The sequence below is a fragment of the Hypanus sabinus genome, chromosome 4 (genome assembly GCF_030144855.1).
Source record: "Hypanus sabinus isolate sHypSab1 chromosome 4, sHypSab1.hap1, whole genome shotgun sequence".
NCBI classification, from domain to species: Eukaryota; Metazoa; Chordata; class Chondrichthyes; order Myliobatiformes; family Dasyatidae; genus Hypanus; species Hypanus sabinus.
Genome location: NC_082709.1, coordinates 76461183 through 76478874, shown reverse-complemented (window position 1 = coordinate 76478874; position 17692 = coordinate 76461183). Strand labels below are relative to the sequence as shown.

Genomic DNA, 17692 nt, shown 5'->3' with positions numbered 1-17692 from the left:
AGGGGATTGATCAATCATACAAATCAAACGTGGTATGCCCTGGCTTATCACAAGCTGTAAATCACGTTTGTGAACAATATATGATATGTATTTTACAAAATCCAGGGAACTAGTGAAGGTTGAACGATCTCATAAACCACCCACTGATGGACCGCTCATGCACTTACAGATGGATTTTGTACAATTACTTCCATGTGAAGGATATAAATATGTACTGGTTATAATTGATTTTTTTTCATGACAGGTTGAAGCATTTCCTTGCGGGAAGAGTGATGCAGTTACAGCAGCTAAATGTTTACTGAAGGAAATCATCCTGAGGTTTAAGATCTCTTGGAAACTGTCTAGCAATAATGGTACCCACTTCACTGGGAAGGTAAAAAGTATGCAAGGCCTTACAGATTGACTACATTTTAGCTACCATCCTCAGTTGGCAGGCCTAGCAGAAAAGATGAATAGAATGATTAAAATAAAAAGCATAGTAAAATGTGTGAGTATTTGAAAATTAACGAGGCAACTAGTCTTTTACTAATTGAAAGAAACACCAAACATGTGATAAACTACAGCATGATAGAAACAATGAAAAGTCTAAGGAGCAAATCTTTGCATTAACTGAATGAGCAAAAGGACACTGTAGTTCAATTGATAAGAAGCTCCAAAGAGAACTAAAAACATTAAAATGCAGCTGTGACTTCAAGTGGGTGATCTGGCTAGTGCGGGGGTCGGCAACCCACGGCTCCGGAGCCACTTGTGGTTCTTTCACCTCTGTGCTGCGGCTCCCTGTGGCTTTGGGAAATAATTGGTCAGTATTTAATTAAAATGTATTTTATGTTAGTTTGTTAGCTTTTGAAATGTAATTCTAAATTTGAAGATTATGGTGATCTTGTACAATCTAAATAAGACTTTGCGGCGACACATTTCCTGGCACATCCGAAACGGCTCACAATTAGCCAGCGTTCAGGCTAAGGGAGATAGCCTACGGGGGTTTGTGAGTACGTGTCTTTTGCAGCATCCGCGCCCATGGGGGCTGGGTTGAGGGAGGCTTAAAAGCAAGGCTGTTTAGTTCGAATAAAGTTATTCGACTGCAGTTTACTGACTGCGTGAGCACACCGCTACAACGTGTTTTTATCGCTATTAATATATGTCACCACTGCCAATACCTGACACCCATCAGTGCGCGATTTCTTTAATTTTTTGATCCAAGGTAAGCCAACTATGGAGAATTCTAAAAAAAGAAAAGTGACTGAAGAAAACAGAACGTTTAATGATACGTGGACAGATTCATTTGCTTTCACTGTTGACGAGACTGGTTTACCGGTATGCTTAATATGCAATGAGAAACTAGCAAACAACAAAAAGTCAAATGTCGCAAGGCATTTCCAGAATAAACACGCAGCCTTTGCTCAAAAATATCCGGATGGAGATGAGAGAAAAAAAGCCGTTTCGGAACTGATGCGAAAGGTTGATCTGAGCAAAAATCATTTCCAGAAATGGATTAAGTCTGGAAAATCAACGACATACGCTAGTTATATTGCCGCTCAGGAAATAGTCAGGCACGGGAAGCAGTTTACAGATGGTGAATATATAAAAGAATCTTTCATTAAGATTTCAGAACATCTATTCACGGACTTTAAAAACAAGAGTGAAATTGTGCAGAAAATCAGGGATATGCCCCTCTCTGCAAAGACTGTCAAAGACAGAACCATAAAAATGGCAGAAGACAGCAAATTAAAGACATCAATTCAGCTGTGGCCTACTCGATGCCTGTGACGAGTCTAAAGACAAAGGTGATATTGAACAAATAGCGCTGTTCTGCCGGTATGTAAACTCTGCCAGGCCACAGGAAGAAATGATTGAGTTGATACCTGTGCTGTCTTTACGACAGTTATTTAGTTTATAATATTTTCGCTTAGTAATTCATTCAATAGTATTTTCTAGTTAGAATTAGAAGTGTTTAAAGTATATTCATTGCATGTAAAATATATCGGCATGCGATGACGTCACATCCGGTTTCGCCGCGTCTTGTGGGAAAACACCGGTTTGAAATTAGCGCGAGGGTGGGGGCTTTCCACGAGGCTCACCTGAGCACAAGCAGTTTTGCAGGCATGAGAAATCACAGTGAGAGCAACGCTGTAAGTTAATAGATAATCGATATATTGAACTAAGATGTTAATGCTGATCCTGTTAGAGGTAACGACGGTAGATAATGTTTATGCTTTCGTTAGTTAAAGAGTCGCGGATAGTTTGCATGGAAGTGTATTTAAAGTAGTCAATGGAGCAGGTAAACTCTCCCTGTATACTGCACCTTAGTGTAATGTAGTTATAGTCACCTTTGCAAGTATTTACACTTGAAATGTGATATTAAGGAAGGAACAAATACTATATCAATCTTGCATTGTTTTATCAACAGTTTTCACCATATGTTAATGTGAAGAGTGAACAGTAAATGGTTAATCTTACTGCGATCTGGTTTCATTGACTGTGGTTTATCCGGACGTTGAATTCGGCGTTATTAGTACACCCGAAGGAGAACGTTACAATACCTCTAAAAGACCAAACACGGGGGGAGGACATCTGTGAGGCTGTCTTGAATTGTTTAAGAGCCAAAGGAATAAAGACCACCCATCTGGTGTCAGTAGCTACTGATGGGGCACCGAATATGACGGGAACGCACAAGGGATTTGTGGCTTTACTGCAGAAGTTGCTGGACAGAAAGCTGCTGACTTTTCACTGCATCTTGCACCAAGAGGCACTGTGCGCTCAAACATTTCCTCCGGAATGCACAGAAGTAATGGATGTTGTCATTCAGATTGTCAATAAAATAATGGCAAAAAGTTTAAATCACCGTCAATTCCGTTTGTTACTGGACGAGCTGGAAAGCGCATATTCTGATCTCCTGCTGCACAACAAAGTCCGGTGGCTGTCCAAAGGGGAGGTGCTGAAACACTTTGTCGCGTGTCTGGAAGAAGTGAAAACTTTCCTGGGCAGCAAAGGGCTCACCTTTCCTGAGCTGGAACAGCCAGAGTGGCTGGAAAAGCTACATTTCATGGTAGACATGACAGCGCACCTGAACACGCTGAACACAGCTCTTCAGGGGAAAGGACGCACAGCCCTGCACATGTTGGAGGATGTTTTGGCATTCGAGCGCAAGTTGACAGTGCTTGCCAGAGATTTACAGAAAGGCACTTTGTCTCACTTCCCCAATTTGAGAGAGTTCAAACAAGGTCACGACATGATAATTTCGGAGTATTTACATTCTGCAATCATCGCAATGCAAACATCGTTTGGGAAACGCTTCTGTGAGTTCAGAGAGGAAAAAAACACATTATCCTTCCCGGTCACTCCCTTAAGCATCGATCCTTCCCTACTGAATACGACTGCATTGGCAGGTGTGAGTAAACCTGATCTTGAGATGGAACTGGCCGAAATAGCCGACAAAGACATATGAGTGTCAAAGTTTAGACGCTTGACAGCAGACCTTGAAGATGTTGCCCGTCAGAAGGCCGTTCTTGCTCAGAATCACAAATGGAGTGATATTGAAAACCTCCCAAAACCGGACAAACTTGTGTTCGAAACATGGAATGCTATGCCCGACATTTATGTAAACATGAAAAAGTATGCGCTTGGAGTCCTGTCGATCTTTGGATCCACATATGTATGTGAGCAGGTGTTCTCCAACATGAACTTTATTAAAAAACATCGCGCACGCCTCACAGATGACAGCTTGCGATCCTGTGTAAAGATGAAGGTGACGTCATACAGCCCTGATGTGCAGACGCTGTGCGCTGAGGTCCAGGAGCAGAAATCCCATTAACCAAGTATGATAAATATTTTAATTGCCTATTATTTTACGTATATTCATATTTTTTCATTGTTCAGTGAAATAGTCCTTTTATTTTTCAGGCTGACAGCTGGCTGATGTTATTTTTGGTTTGCTGCTGGCGGAAAATTTAAGTTCGGCGTTTTTCATAAATACAAGAAGGACTCAAATAGACATTGAGTATTTTACTTAAAAGTAACCTTCAACCCAACGTCTTTTTTTCGGAGTTCAAAATGTTTTTGTTGCATGCAGAAATGTAATTTCGTTTTCTCTGCAGGAGTTCATCAATTTCATAAATGCAACACATTATAGTTTGTTTATACATAGCATAAAGGCAAAAAAAAACGTTGTATGCTGTGTTATTTCATTTTAAATGTCAAACGGGTTTTGCGGCTCCCAGTGTTTTCTTTTCTGTGGGAAACGGGTCCAAGTGGCTCTTTCAGTGGTAAAGGTTGCTGACCCCTGGGCTAGTGACACAACTCCTGGTGATCTGCCCATGGAAACAACTACTGTACTTATGAAGCTCTGCCCAAAGAATTGCAGCTCACATAAAAGTCTCCCTGATAGCGCCACCATCCAAACTCCGAAGAATTACAGGATGGATGTGGTATGGACTCTACAGCACCCCCTGGCAACTCATGTGAGAATGACAGTGATGAAACAAAAGGATTGACAGGAATTTCAAACAAACTTATTGCTAATTAATGTATTGACAAGCTAGTGGCAACTATTGCTCAACTGCTTAATGATCTGAAGGACAAGTATGCAGATGACCCAGTGACTCTTAATGAAGAACAACTGAATGTGTTTTACATTTTAAAGGTGACATTGTGCACTGCCCCTACATTAAGAATCCCTGATACAGCTGGACAATTCACCCTGTATGTCAACGAGAAACACATGATGGCAGTCTTAATATAAGAACATGGAGACCGACAGCATCCTTGGTTAATGCTATGGGTCCATAGAATAACAAAGTTGGGAACCCCTGCTTTATACAGTGATGTCTCTTCAAAGATTGAGAGATGGATTCAAGTGGTTGTTTCTGGACCCAAAGTAACATCAGGTAACATGCCACTACAACTAGAAGAGCTGCTGTTATCTTGCAGCCCATTCCTATTAAGGAAAGGAATGGATACTCACTGAAGTGGATGGCTGAAAAGGGAATTTTGGGGTTGGGATTTGAACCTGCATAATTAGGGAATATGGAGATGTACTTTGCTTGTGGTAACAAAATAGAAACTGTATTGTGCCAGAGTGTTTTGCTAATGGTGTTCATGCAAAATTATGCTGAAGGAAACTTGAGAATATGACAAACAGCAGAAGACAAGTGAATGCATTGGTGGAAGAATATTCAGTACGCTGATTTAGCAGGTGATCGGAATGCACCCTAACCTTGAACTGACACACAGTAGCTAACACTTGGGTATAAATGAGAGACTATGCTATATGTTTTAACAAAGCTATCAATGGCTCTTGTGTGGTGATGGTCTTCCCTTGCAGCAAGTAATGTAAGCAGGCTTATGATTGATCCACTCTGAGTAACTGTTGTTTGTTATAAGACTTAGTGAGAAGGTGCACATTTACACAGAGCAGTGTCACAGGAAAGGAGCATCCACTGTCAGGGACCCCCACCACCCAGGTCATGCTCTCTTCTCGTTACTACCATCAGGAAGGTACAGGAGCCTCAGGACTCACGCCATTAGGTTCAGGGACAGTTATTATCCCTCAACCAACAGGGTCTTGAACCCGTGGGGATGACTTCACTTCTCTTTACTTGCCCCATCACTGAACTGTTCCCACAACCTATGGACTCACTTTCCAGGGCCTTTTATCTTATGTTCCCAATACTTATTGCTTTATTTATTATTATTAGTACTATTATTTCTTTCTGTATTTGCATATTTTATTGTCTTTTGCACACTAGTTGTCCACCCTGTTAGTGCAGTCTTTCAATGATTCTATAACAGTCATTGGATTTATTGATCATGCCCACAAGAAAATGAATCTCAGGTTCATATATGTTGACATACTTTGATAATAAATTTGCTTTGAACTTAAAAATCACTGAATACAGAATAACCAGTCTTCTAATTGCACAAGTTAATTTTCTGATCAGTGGTGGATATCTTGGCAATGGTTAGAGTTTGGTTGGATTTGGTCATCACGTGGTACTTGTACAAATTTAATTTGCAACTTAACCCAAGCCTGAATATTACCTTGATTTTGCTATAATCATGGACTGAATTTTATTATCTGATCACCAATGATTAATATTCTATGATTTTTATCACTTCATAGATTTGTTAAAATCTTTCTCTTTCCACTGATGACTAATGCCCATGTAAGAGTAACTGCCACACAGAATTATGCCTTTATATTCACTTTCTTCATTCAAACATTGGATAAAAGGATACAGTCAGCTTGATTGTCACTTGTCGCAAAGCCACTTTGAACATCTTCTAAGAGATCAAAGTCAGGGATCATTAGGTCTCTGTGCACAGTAATATGCTGGTACTGGTCTGGTGTAGCAAGACTGTTAGAGGTTCCATCAGTCCCAAACAGGACTAAAGCTGTCTCATCTTTACTCTCAGCAAAAACCTAGTGCCAAACAAACAAAAAGAGTCAAACTCCACACCATGCAGAAGCTAAGCAAATTTAATCAGTATTAATTTTTCATGGACTATTCCAAGTTTACCCAGGATTCTGTCAAACAAGTCAATTGAAAAATGATTGACATGTTGAAATCTCTCCTGGAATTGCATAATTGACAGACTTAAAAGACAACTGGATAACTTAATAGAGAAGTCTTGAAGGACATGAGCCAAATATTACAAAACACGCAAGTTTGGTGGGCACCTTATTTATTCATCCATCTCCCCACATTGTAATTGTCTCATTCTCCATCACTCCCCTACACTCATCTGCCCCCATACTGCCATTATCTCAACTCCTAACTACCTCTCCCTCCCCACAATGAAATTACCTCACACTCCCACACTGTCATTGTCTCACCCCTATCTTCCCCCACATTTTAATTGTCTCATCCCCTCTAACTACGCATCACTTCCCACACTTATCCCTCCCCCACACTATCATTGTCTTAACCTCCTCCCCCCCCCCACCCCCATCCCAAGTCATCTTCTCTCCTTCCAGGTCCTGATCTGGGCCTCAGTTCTGAAATGTGAATTACTTCTCTCTTCACAGATGCAAACTAATCTACTTAGTGGTTCCAGGAATTTCTGTTATCAGATTTACAGCATCTGGTACTTTCAATTTTCAAGAAATAATCAGCATCTGATTTTTTTTGGAAGGACTTAACGAAGTGGAGGATATTTTATTGAAAGAGCACCATGGAACCATGATGACATCAGTATATTTAGAAAAGTTATGGAAAAGACTTACTAAAATCCGGCACTGACATTAAATTACAGAATCATACAGCATAAAACAGACCATTTCAACCCAATTGGCAAACTCCTATCTATGCTTCTCCAACTTATGTGTATTAAGCACATTTCCCTCTACACCTTTTGTATCCAAGTACCTGCCCAAACATCTTTCAACATTACATCCATTTCTCTCCACACCTTTCCTATCCAAGTACATGCTCAAACACCTTTCAACATTACACCCATTTCTCTCCACACCTTTCCTATCCAAGTACATGCTCAAACACCTTTCAACATTACACCTATTTCTCTCCACACCTTTCCTATCCAAGTACACGCTCAAACACCCTTCAAACATTAAAAATGAATTCTCCTCTATCCTTCCTTCAATTATTTTAACGCAATACCCCCAGTAAATGACACTGGAATGCCACTAATGTGTACCCCATCACTAAATCTGCCAGACCATTATCCTTCATTTTAATCCTATTTGCCAGTTCCCTTTGGATTTCAAAGGCTTTTAATTTCCTAATCAAACTGCCATATGAAGTGACTTGCTAAAGCCTCGACAAATTATATCAGATATGCTACACTGCTTGCAGCTAGGCCAGGGGTGGGCAAACTTTTTGACTTGTGGGCCACAAAGGGTTCTAAAATTTGACAGGGGGGCCGGACCAGGAGCAGATGGACGGAGTGTTTTGGTAATACACCTCATAAGAGAAAATAAAATATCATGGGATATGTAGAAAACATGTGCTTTAATTTCAATTGAAAATGAACAAATGCATTACAACAAAATATCTGTCTTTGAAGTCCCATGGTATTTAGCTATTTATTGAAATGACTTTTAAAATACTGAAAATTAAATGAATAAAATACAGCTTTTTTTAATAGTAACAGTTATTATTTTAAAGCACTGAAAATTCTGTTATCCTTCAAGATATTATCATCATCACTCTCCTCCTGACTGTCTTTATTTCAAAAATGGTAGGAGATGCAGGTCTACTTGTCCTGCTCCTTCTTATTCAATTGTCCCCTGTGCCAAAACTCAACAACGACCAGCACAAGGACAGAACAGTGACAGCGCGCCAGTATGCGGAGCGCGTTATTTGATCTGGAGCGCATTTTTTATTTTGAGAACGTACGTGCACCTGCGCACTACTCATGTCCATCGCTTAACAGAAATGACATGTAACATGTAAGGCTTATTGAAAAAAATATTTTCAAATGCATTTTTTACATAACACAACGAAGAAACTTGTTTTTAATTTCAGTGGGAACAGTGTTGTTGGTCTCCCTTTTTAGCCAGCGCATCAAAGTCTGGATTTAGTTTTGTTGTGGCAATTCTCAGGATGGATCTGAGGTGTTGGTCAGTTAACTTGGATCTGTGGCTGGCTTTGTTGATGTTCATGACGCTGAACGCCTGTTCACACAAATAGGTCGAGCCGAACAAAGAGTAAAGCGCAAATGTGGAGTAATACGCTGCACCTCAACAAAGGTCAATGTATATAGAGTGCGTCATCTATCGGGAAAGCGCCAGAATTGCGGGGAAAAAATGTTAACAAGGTTTATTAATATAATTTCATCAAGTTCTGCGGGCCGGGTTAAAAAGCTTAACGGGCCGCATATGGCCCCCGGGCCGTAGTTTGCCCATGCCTGAGCTAGGCTTATACCGCCCAGGTTCAACAACAGCTTCTGCCCTGCTGATATTAGTCTATTGAATGGTTCTTTGGTACAATAAGATGGAGTCTTGACCTCACAATCTACCTTGTTATGATCTTGCACCTTATTATTTAACTGCACCACACTTTCCCTGTAACTGTAACACTTTATTCTGGATTCTGTTACTGTCTTACCTTGTTTTAACCTGAAAGCACCATTTAATGATTTGATCTGTGTGACCAGTTTGCAAGACAAGTTTTTCAGTGCATCTCCATATATTTGAGAATATAAAGCGATTTCAGTTTCAGCAGCCATACAGGTCAGTAAAATGATAACCAGAGCCTATGCTTTTTTTCTCATCTGTTCCTTTGAAGAAGATTGGATAGATTTTATCGATTTTTTTCTGACCTACACATTTATCCACCTTTAATGTTGTCCTTACAGACTTTAACATGACCTTTCTCATTTTGCTTGCCTTTCTGTTACTTTGTTGGAGAATGGCAGCCAAGGTAAAGAAGTATGCCAGTATAGTAGCCACAATAACAATCTCCCCTACTTTTCTTCCTACTGAAAACTTCTCTCTCTCTTTCCCTCCCATTTCAGATGAAGTCACAGTCTGAAAACATCGATTTTCCACAAACACTGACTGACCTGCTGAGTTTTTCCAGCAATTTGTGTTTTTGTTTTAGAATTCCAGCACATGTAATTTTATTTTAATTTTGATCTACTAAATAACTCAATGGAATAATTTGTCTAGACCCAAAACATTGAAGCAAACTAGCCAAATCCAACCACTGAAATTGTACTTAATTACTTACTACTCACGTATTTGGTTCCTTAAGGTTGTTATAGCCCAGAGGGTGGTAATGGCGACAAGCTCCCACTATCTATTACACACTCCCAATGATGTGCACTTCAAATATCTTCTGACAACGAAGTTCAGCTCCTGGCTTTCTGATGTAACTTGGCTACTGAGACCAATGGAATTGTTTCTACTGACAGGAGAAGGGGCATAGGCTGGTTACTGGCATCTTAAAACCATTTGCTTTGGGCAGATGGTGCTCACCAGCCATGGTAGGCAGAAGGAATACTCTGACCTCAAACCTCCACTGCCCTGTGGCTATATCCACTCATGGGGAAGGCTTCTGGAGTAGACCCCGAGGGAAAACGGAGCTGGAATCCCTGATGCAGTCCAACACTGAGTTCGATATGACTGGCAACTCCTGTGAGGCTGTTGGTGCCAAAACGTAGCAGTCTCTGCGTTCCTTTGGGTTAATCAGATGCGTGGAGAGGGGGAGCTCACTTCAAAGGCAACAGTTTGCTCTCCGTATTGTACTACCAGGCTTGCGTATTCTTTACCTTGGCTGCCATTCTCCAACAAAGTAACAGAAAGGCAAGCAAAATGAGAAAGGACATGTTAAAGTCTGTAAGGGCAGCTAGGACGCAAAATCCAAGGCCAACCTTGACCGATGGAGGACTCAGTCGCTTACCTTCGAGTACAGGGAGATGCTTCCTCCTACTCTCTTTTGCAAATTTGTATGTGCTGAATAAAGGCATCTCGAGCTCTTAACTCCAAATGGCTCATTGAATCCATTCTTCCCTCAATGTTAACATCTGAATGTTTGCATCAACTCCTCTTTTGAAGACCTGGATTGTTATGTAGGCCAAGTTTCAATCCAGGCAACGTCTCCCAATGACTCTGGGCAAGAATTGGGAAGAATCTGGACTCGTCTTAACTTTATCATAAATGAGGATCTAAGAAAACGGGAAAAAATATGCATAGAAAAATTGTTTACTTGTCGCTGGAGGAACAGCAGCACAATTTTCTTTGCTTGTTCAAATGATGATTCTTCCCCTGGTGGCGCCACGTTCATGGTACGTCCCACATCCCAGCACAGAACCACAGCACTCTGCAAAACAGAAAAAATTGCCCTTTCAAAAGCAAAATTACTTTTCACAACACAGAAGTGTAGTATTCAAATCATTAACTCATGATGACCATCAACAGAGCATCCCTGTCTCATTACTTCTCTGAAGCTTATTCTCTCTAACATGCTCCATGATTTCTCCTGTCAAATACCTGCACAAAGAGATAATTGACAGTGGATAGTTAACCTGCTAACCTGCACGCATTGGCATCTGGAACGGAACAATTCTTAAACTAGCATGGCAGAGAAGTCTGAATGCATGGAAAGCCCTGCCAGGGGTGATGGAAGAAGCAGATCCATAGAGACATTTAAGAAACACTGCAAAGACATGCGGGATGATGAAAAAATAGACGACTATGTAGGAGGGAAGTATTAGATTGATCTTAGAGTAGTTTAAAAGGTTGGCACAACATCGTGGTCCGAAGGGCTTATACTGTGCTGTGATTTTCTATGTCCTAAATGTGGTAAGTGTAAACCTTTTTCCTGCCATGGACCAATACCATTAACTAAGAGGTCTGTGGACCCCAGGGTGGGAAACCGTGGTGTAGATAAATAAAATGGTCAGAATGGACACAGTGGACTGAGGGGCCCACTATGATAAATCACTATGAAACCAGACATGAAAGCAAAGTGGTCACAGGAACAACTTGCGAACTCCACACAGAAAACACCCAAGGTCAGAATCAAACTATGATCTCTGAAGCAGAGACAACAGCATTAACTCCTGTACTGTGCTGCCACTTTCCATATCATCAAGCACCTGTATTTTATAAACAAAATACCAGAGAAAAAGAGGTCGTAGATACTTCATATATAGAGTTACACATATGCAGAATCTATATGTCTATAAATTACATGTATATTGTTAAATCTCATATGTTAAAAACATCACAGACCCTACACTCCCACACAAAGTGTGCAAAGGAAGTTCGGTGGGACTGGCATTATACAGTCTCTCACCGTATGATCATGCAACAGACCCAACCTGTTCAGCCTCTTGAAAACAGGGCTGTACCCTGGAACTTAGAAGACTTACTTACTACTGCTGTTTATGCTGCTCGCACACAGATGTGGAGGATTCTTCATTGCTGTTTCTGTAACAAGTTGTTTTAACCAGTCAGGGTTGTTAGCCCTGTTAGAGGAATGAGGGTGACCCTAAACAGTGTTCATGAGCAGAAGGATATTGGGTTCATAGGAACTGGAATGGATTTATTATTGGCATGCGCACTGAGGACCACTGAAATGTCCTCCATACTGTTCATTCATATCAGATCATTACACAGTGCATCGAGGCGGTAGAATGGGCCCTCCCGACATTTCAACCTATTCCACAATCAATCTAACCCTTCTCTCCTAACAGACCATAACTCTCTTTTTTTTTTAATCTACTTGCCTATCACTTAAATATCCCCATTGAGTACGCCTCTAACACCACCATTGCAGGGCATTCCAGGCATCACATTCCTTCTCAACTACACTATCAACTTACACAGCAAGTTTGAAGGATCTATAGACATGGACTCCAAGATCCCTCTGTTTTTCCACACTGCTAAGAATCCTACAATTAACCCTGTACTCTTTCTTGACATACATTTAAAAGTATGTATTGTTTTTCCACTTCTTCAGATTGAAGTCCATCTGCCACTTCACAGTCCAAATCTGTATCCCATGTCCCATTGTCACCTTCAAGAACCTACATCATCAACCTTCATGTTATCTGCAAACTTCCTCATATAATCATTTATTTAAAAAAAATCACAGGGTATAGAAGTCCCAGAATTCATCCCTACAAAACACCACTGGACACTGACCTCAGGCAGAAATCACTCCATTTACAACCATCCTCTCCCTCTATGGGCACGTGAATTCTGAATCCACACAGCCAAGTTTCTCTGGATCCTATGCCTCATGACTTTGAAGATTAGCTTTCCATGGGGAAACTTGTCAAATGCCTGACTAAAATCCACATACACTACCTTATACTCACCAATTTGTTTAACCACTTCCTCAAAAAACTTAATCAGGCTTCTGAGGGAGGACCTGCCCCTCACAAGGTCATGCTGACTATTTGTAATCAGACTATACGTCCCCAAATGCTTATAAATCCTGTCTCTAAGAATCTTCTCCAATAATTTGCCCACTACTGAAGTAAGATGCAAGGGTCTATAATCCCCAGGATTATTGCTGTTACCTTGCTTGAACAAAGGATTAACATTTGCCACCCCCCAGTCCTCTGGTACCACTCCTGTGACCAGGGAAGATGCAAAGAGCATCGTCAAAGGCAATGTCAGAATAGAACACTACGGTAGCACAGAATGCTGAACAGAGTGCAAAAGTCACAGAGAGAGTGCAGGTAAGCAAGGTGGTACAAGACCATAACAATGATAGAAGCTGTCCTGGAACTTGGTGCTTCATACCTTGAAATTGACCAGTTTGATAGAATGCTAAAGAAGACATGGCATGCTTGCCTTTATTAGTTGATGAAGTGAGTTCATGAGTCAGAAGGTGACATAGCAGGTTTATAAAAAATATTCTAGTTTGGTTGTATCTGGCATAATACATTCAGTTCAGGTTGAGCTATTGTAGGGAGGATATCGAGGCTTTGGAAAGGGTGCTGCCTGGATAAACCACCTGCCATTTCTTTCTGCAATTGATCATTGTCCTGCTGTATTCTTTGCCAAACTTCTATGCTATCCATAACACCACCAGTCCTCATATCATCTCCAAACTTACTAACTCACCCATCTATATTTCATCCAGATTCGTTGTATACATCACAAACAGCAGAAGTCCCAGCACAGACCCTGCGGAACACCAGTAATCACAGACCTCCAGATTGAACAGGTCCCTTTGATAATTAACTTTTGTCTTCTATGTGCAAACCAGTTCTGAAACTAAACAGCCAATTCATCACTGATCCTAAGCATCTTAATCTTCCAGATGTGCCTCCCATGAGGGACCTTGTGAAACACCTTACAAAAATCTATGTAGACAACATCCAGAGCTTTACCTTCATTGATCACCCTCATTACCTGGGCAAAAAAAATTCAATCAAGCTAGTAAGACACAGGTTGCCCCATACAAAGCCATGCTGGCTCTCCCTAATTAGGCCAAGGTTTTCCAAAAGCTCATAAATCCTATCTTTAAGGATTCTCTCCAGTAACTTCCCTACCAGTGACGTGAGATTTATCAGTCTATAGTTTCCACACTCGCTACTTGCCAGTACCTCCAGGACTTCATTCAGTCGCTAAAGAGGACACAAAGGCCCCAGCAATCCCATCTCTTGCCTCTCTCAATAACCTGGGGTATAGTCCATCAAGCTCCAAGGATAATGCTCTTTAAGCAACCCAGCACTGCCACTTCCTTCACTTCAAAATGCCCTAGCACTTCAATACATTCAGCACTGATCTACTTGTCCTTCACATCCTTCTCCTTGGTAAATAATTATATAAAGTACTCATTAAGGACTTCACCCACATCCTCTGCATCTAAATGAATGCTACCGCCCCAACTTTATCCTTGAGTGATCCTACTCTCTCCTTAGTTTTCCTCCTGCTCCTGATGTATGTTTAGAATGCTTTGGGATTCTCCTTAATCCTACCTGTCAAGGACTTTTCATGGACCTTCCTGTCTTTCCCAATTCCCTTCTTCAGTTCTTTTCTGGCTTATTTATAATCCTAAAGGGTTCTATTTGATTCTAGCTTCCTACACTTTATATACTTCTGCTTTTTCCTCTTGGCAAAATTCATCACCTTTCTCGACATCCTCCATGGTTCTCTTAATTTGTCATCCTTGTCCTTCCTTCAAACTGGAACATGCCTATCCTGTAGTCTGTGCAGTTGGTCTTTAAACACTCATGTTGGATGTGGACTTGCTCAAAAACAGCTACATTGATCTTAGTGTAGGTTAAAAGGCTGAAACAACTGTGAGCTGAAGGGCCTGTACTGTCCCTTATTGTTCTATATTCACCCTTAATCTGTAACCTCTCGTTTTAGTTTCACCGATCATCAGTGAAAAGAGCCTGCTTACACTTATCTATACCTCTCCTAATCCTGTTTACCTCCATCAAATCTCCCCTCATTTTCCGGTGCTTCAGGGAAGTCCAAACCTATTCAGCCTTTCCCTGTAACTCAGGCCCTCAAGACCCAGCAACATCCTTGTAAATTTTCTCTGCACTCTTTCAATCTTATTTATATCTTTCCTGTAGGTAGGTGACCAGAACTGCACTCAATACTTCAAATTAGACTTCATCAGCATCTAATATAATTTAAACATAACATTCCATCTCCTGTACTCAATACATTGATTTATGAAGGCCAATGAGCCAAAGGCTCTCTTTATGATCCTATATACCTATGATGCCACTTTCAAGGAATTATAAATCTATATTCCCAGATCCTTCTGTTCTACCATATTCCTCAGTGCCCTACTGAGGATGTCTCACCTTGGATTATCATCCCAAAGTGCAACACTATCTGACCTTTTTCAGTCCATTTTCCATCTGGTCCAGATCCCGTTGCAAATTTTGATAGTCTTCCTTGCTGTGTCCACTACACCCCCAAACTTGATGTCATCCATAAATTTGCTGATCCAGTTTACCACATTATCTTCCACATCGTCGATATAGGCGACAAACAACAACCCACCTGGAACCAATCCCTGTGGCACTCCACTAGTCACAAGCCTCCAGCCAGAGAGACAAACATCTGCTACTACTCTCTGGCTTCTCCCACAAAGCCAATGTCTAATCCACACAAAATACTGGAGGAACTCAGCAGGTCAGGCAGTATCTATAGAAAAGAGTAAACAATCAATGTTTAGGGCCGAGACCCTTCACCAGGACTAGAAAAAAGATGAGAAGTTAGAGCAAGGTGGTGAGGGGAGGGGAGGAAGGAGTACAAGGTGGCAGGTGATAGGTGAAACTCGCTGCTGCTTTGCCTTACTTCTATAGACTGTGTCCATCTCCCGAGTAAATGCAGCTGTAAAAAATCCACTTAAGATCTTCCCCATCTGCTTTCTCTCCATGCAAAGATTACCATTCTGATCTTCCAGAGAACTAATTTTGTCTCTTGAAATCCTTCTGCTCTTAAAGCATCTCGAGAAGCCCTTAGGATTCTCCTTCGCCTTGTCTGCTAGAGTAACCTCATGTTTTATTTTATCCCTCCTGATTTCTTTCTTAAGAGTGCTCTCTCACATTTCTTATACTCCATAAGTACTTCATTTGTTCATACCTGCCTATTTCTGCTATGTACCCCCCCTTTTCCCCTTTTAAAGGCCAAAGCCAGCATGGTTTTCTAAAAGGAAAATCCTGCCTTACTAACCTACTGCAAGTTTTTGAGGAAATTACAAGCAGGGTAGACAAAGGAGACACAGCAGATGTGGTGTACTTGGATTTTCAGAAGGCCTTTGACAAGGTGCAGCACAGGAGGCTGCTTAGCAAGGTAAGAGCCCATGGAATTACAGGGGAGTTACTAGCATGGGTGGAGTATTGGTTGCTTGGCAGAAAACAGAGTGAGAATAAAGGGATCTTATTCTGGTTGGCTGCCAGTTACCACTGGAGTTTCACAGGGGTTGGTGTTGGGACCGTTGCTTTTTACGATGTATGTCAATGATTTGGACTATGGGATTAATGGATTTGTGGCTAAATTTGCTGATGATGCAAAGATAGGTGGAGGAGCAGGCAGTGTTGAGGAAATAGAGAGCCTGCAGAGAGACTTAGATAGTTTAGGGGAATGGGCAAAGAAGTGGCAAATGAAATACAATGTTGTAAAGTGTATGGTCATACACTTTGGTGGAAGAAATAAACGAGCAGACTACTACTTAGATGGGAGAAAATTCAAAATGCAGAGATGCAAAGGGACTTGGGAGTCCTTATGGAGGATACCCAAAAGGGTAACCTTCAGGTTGAGTCTGTGGTGCAGAAGGTAAATGCAATGTTGCCATTCTTTTCTAGAGGTATAGAATATAAGAGCAGGGATGTAATGTTGAAGCTCTAGGAGGCATTTGTGAGACCACACTTGGAGTATTGTGTGCAGTTTTGGGCTCCTTATTTTAGAAAGTGATATAGTGACATTGGAGAGGGTTCAGAGAAAATTCACGAGAATGATTCCAGCAATGAAAGGGTTACATGCGAAGATAATTTGGCAGCTCTTGGTCTGTATTCCTTGGAGTTCAGGAGAACTGGAGGGGGAAATCTCATTGAAACACTCCGAATGTTAAAAGGCCTTTCTCTTTCTTTTTACAATATTTTTATTCAGAAGAAAAAAAACTTAAACCCCTTATTGAATTATGTGAAAAAGACGTTTTCTAAATGGTCTCCTCTTCCTTTATCCCTAATTGGCTGAATTAATTCGATTAAAATGAAGATTCTTCCTAAATTTTTATATCTTTTTCAGGCTTTACCTATTTTTATTCCTAAGACCTACTTTGATTCTTTAGATTCAATTTTAACATCCTATATTTGGAATAATAAACGAGCTCATTTAAGTGAAGTTTACCTATAAAGAAATGAAGAGATGGGTGGATTAGCTTTACCCAATTTTAGGTTTTATGACTGGGCTGCCAATATAAGGAATATTACTTTTTGGTCCTATTATATTTATCATAAAGATTGCCCATCATGGGTCTCCTTAGAAGTTAATTCTGTAAAAAATTCCTCTATTGTTTCCAATCTTGGATCATACTCTTCTTTTTCAGCAAATAAAACAAAAGATAACATAATTGTTAAGCAAACTTTAAGGATCTGATCTCAATTAAGAAAATTTTTTGGTTTAGCGAATTTTTCATTATCTTCTCCCATTCTCCTTAATTATTTTTTTTAATCCCTGCAATAACTGACAAAGTCTTTAAGGATTGGGATGAACTAGGTATTAAGTGTTTTTGGGACCTGTTTA

At 40.6% G+C, this 17692-nt stretch overlaps 1 protein-coding gene across 2 annotated transcripts in view; it reads right to left on the bottom strand.

Annotated features, from left to right (window-relative positions):
* The window catches only part of xrcc5 (X-ray repair complementing defective repair in Chinese hamster cells 5), a 127969-nt gene that overhangs the window by 104452 nt on the left and 5825 nt on the right, over window positions 1–17692 (bottom strand). For both annotated transcript variants that reach the window (XM_059967447.1, XM_059967448.1), the window contains exons 2-3: window positions 10668–10781; window positions 6235–6418 (exon numbers count right to left, since the gene is read on the bottom strand). In XM_059967447.1, the coding sequence (XP_059823430.1) occupies window positions 6235–6418; window positions 10668–10781 (298 nt within the window). The remainder of the gene's footprint in view (window positions 1–6234; window positions 6419–10667; window positions 10782–17692) is intronic.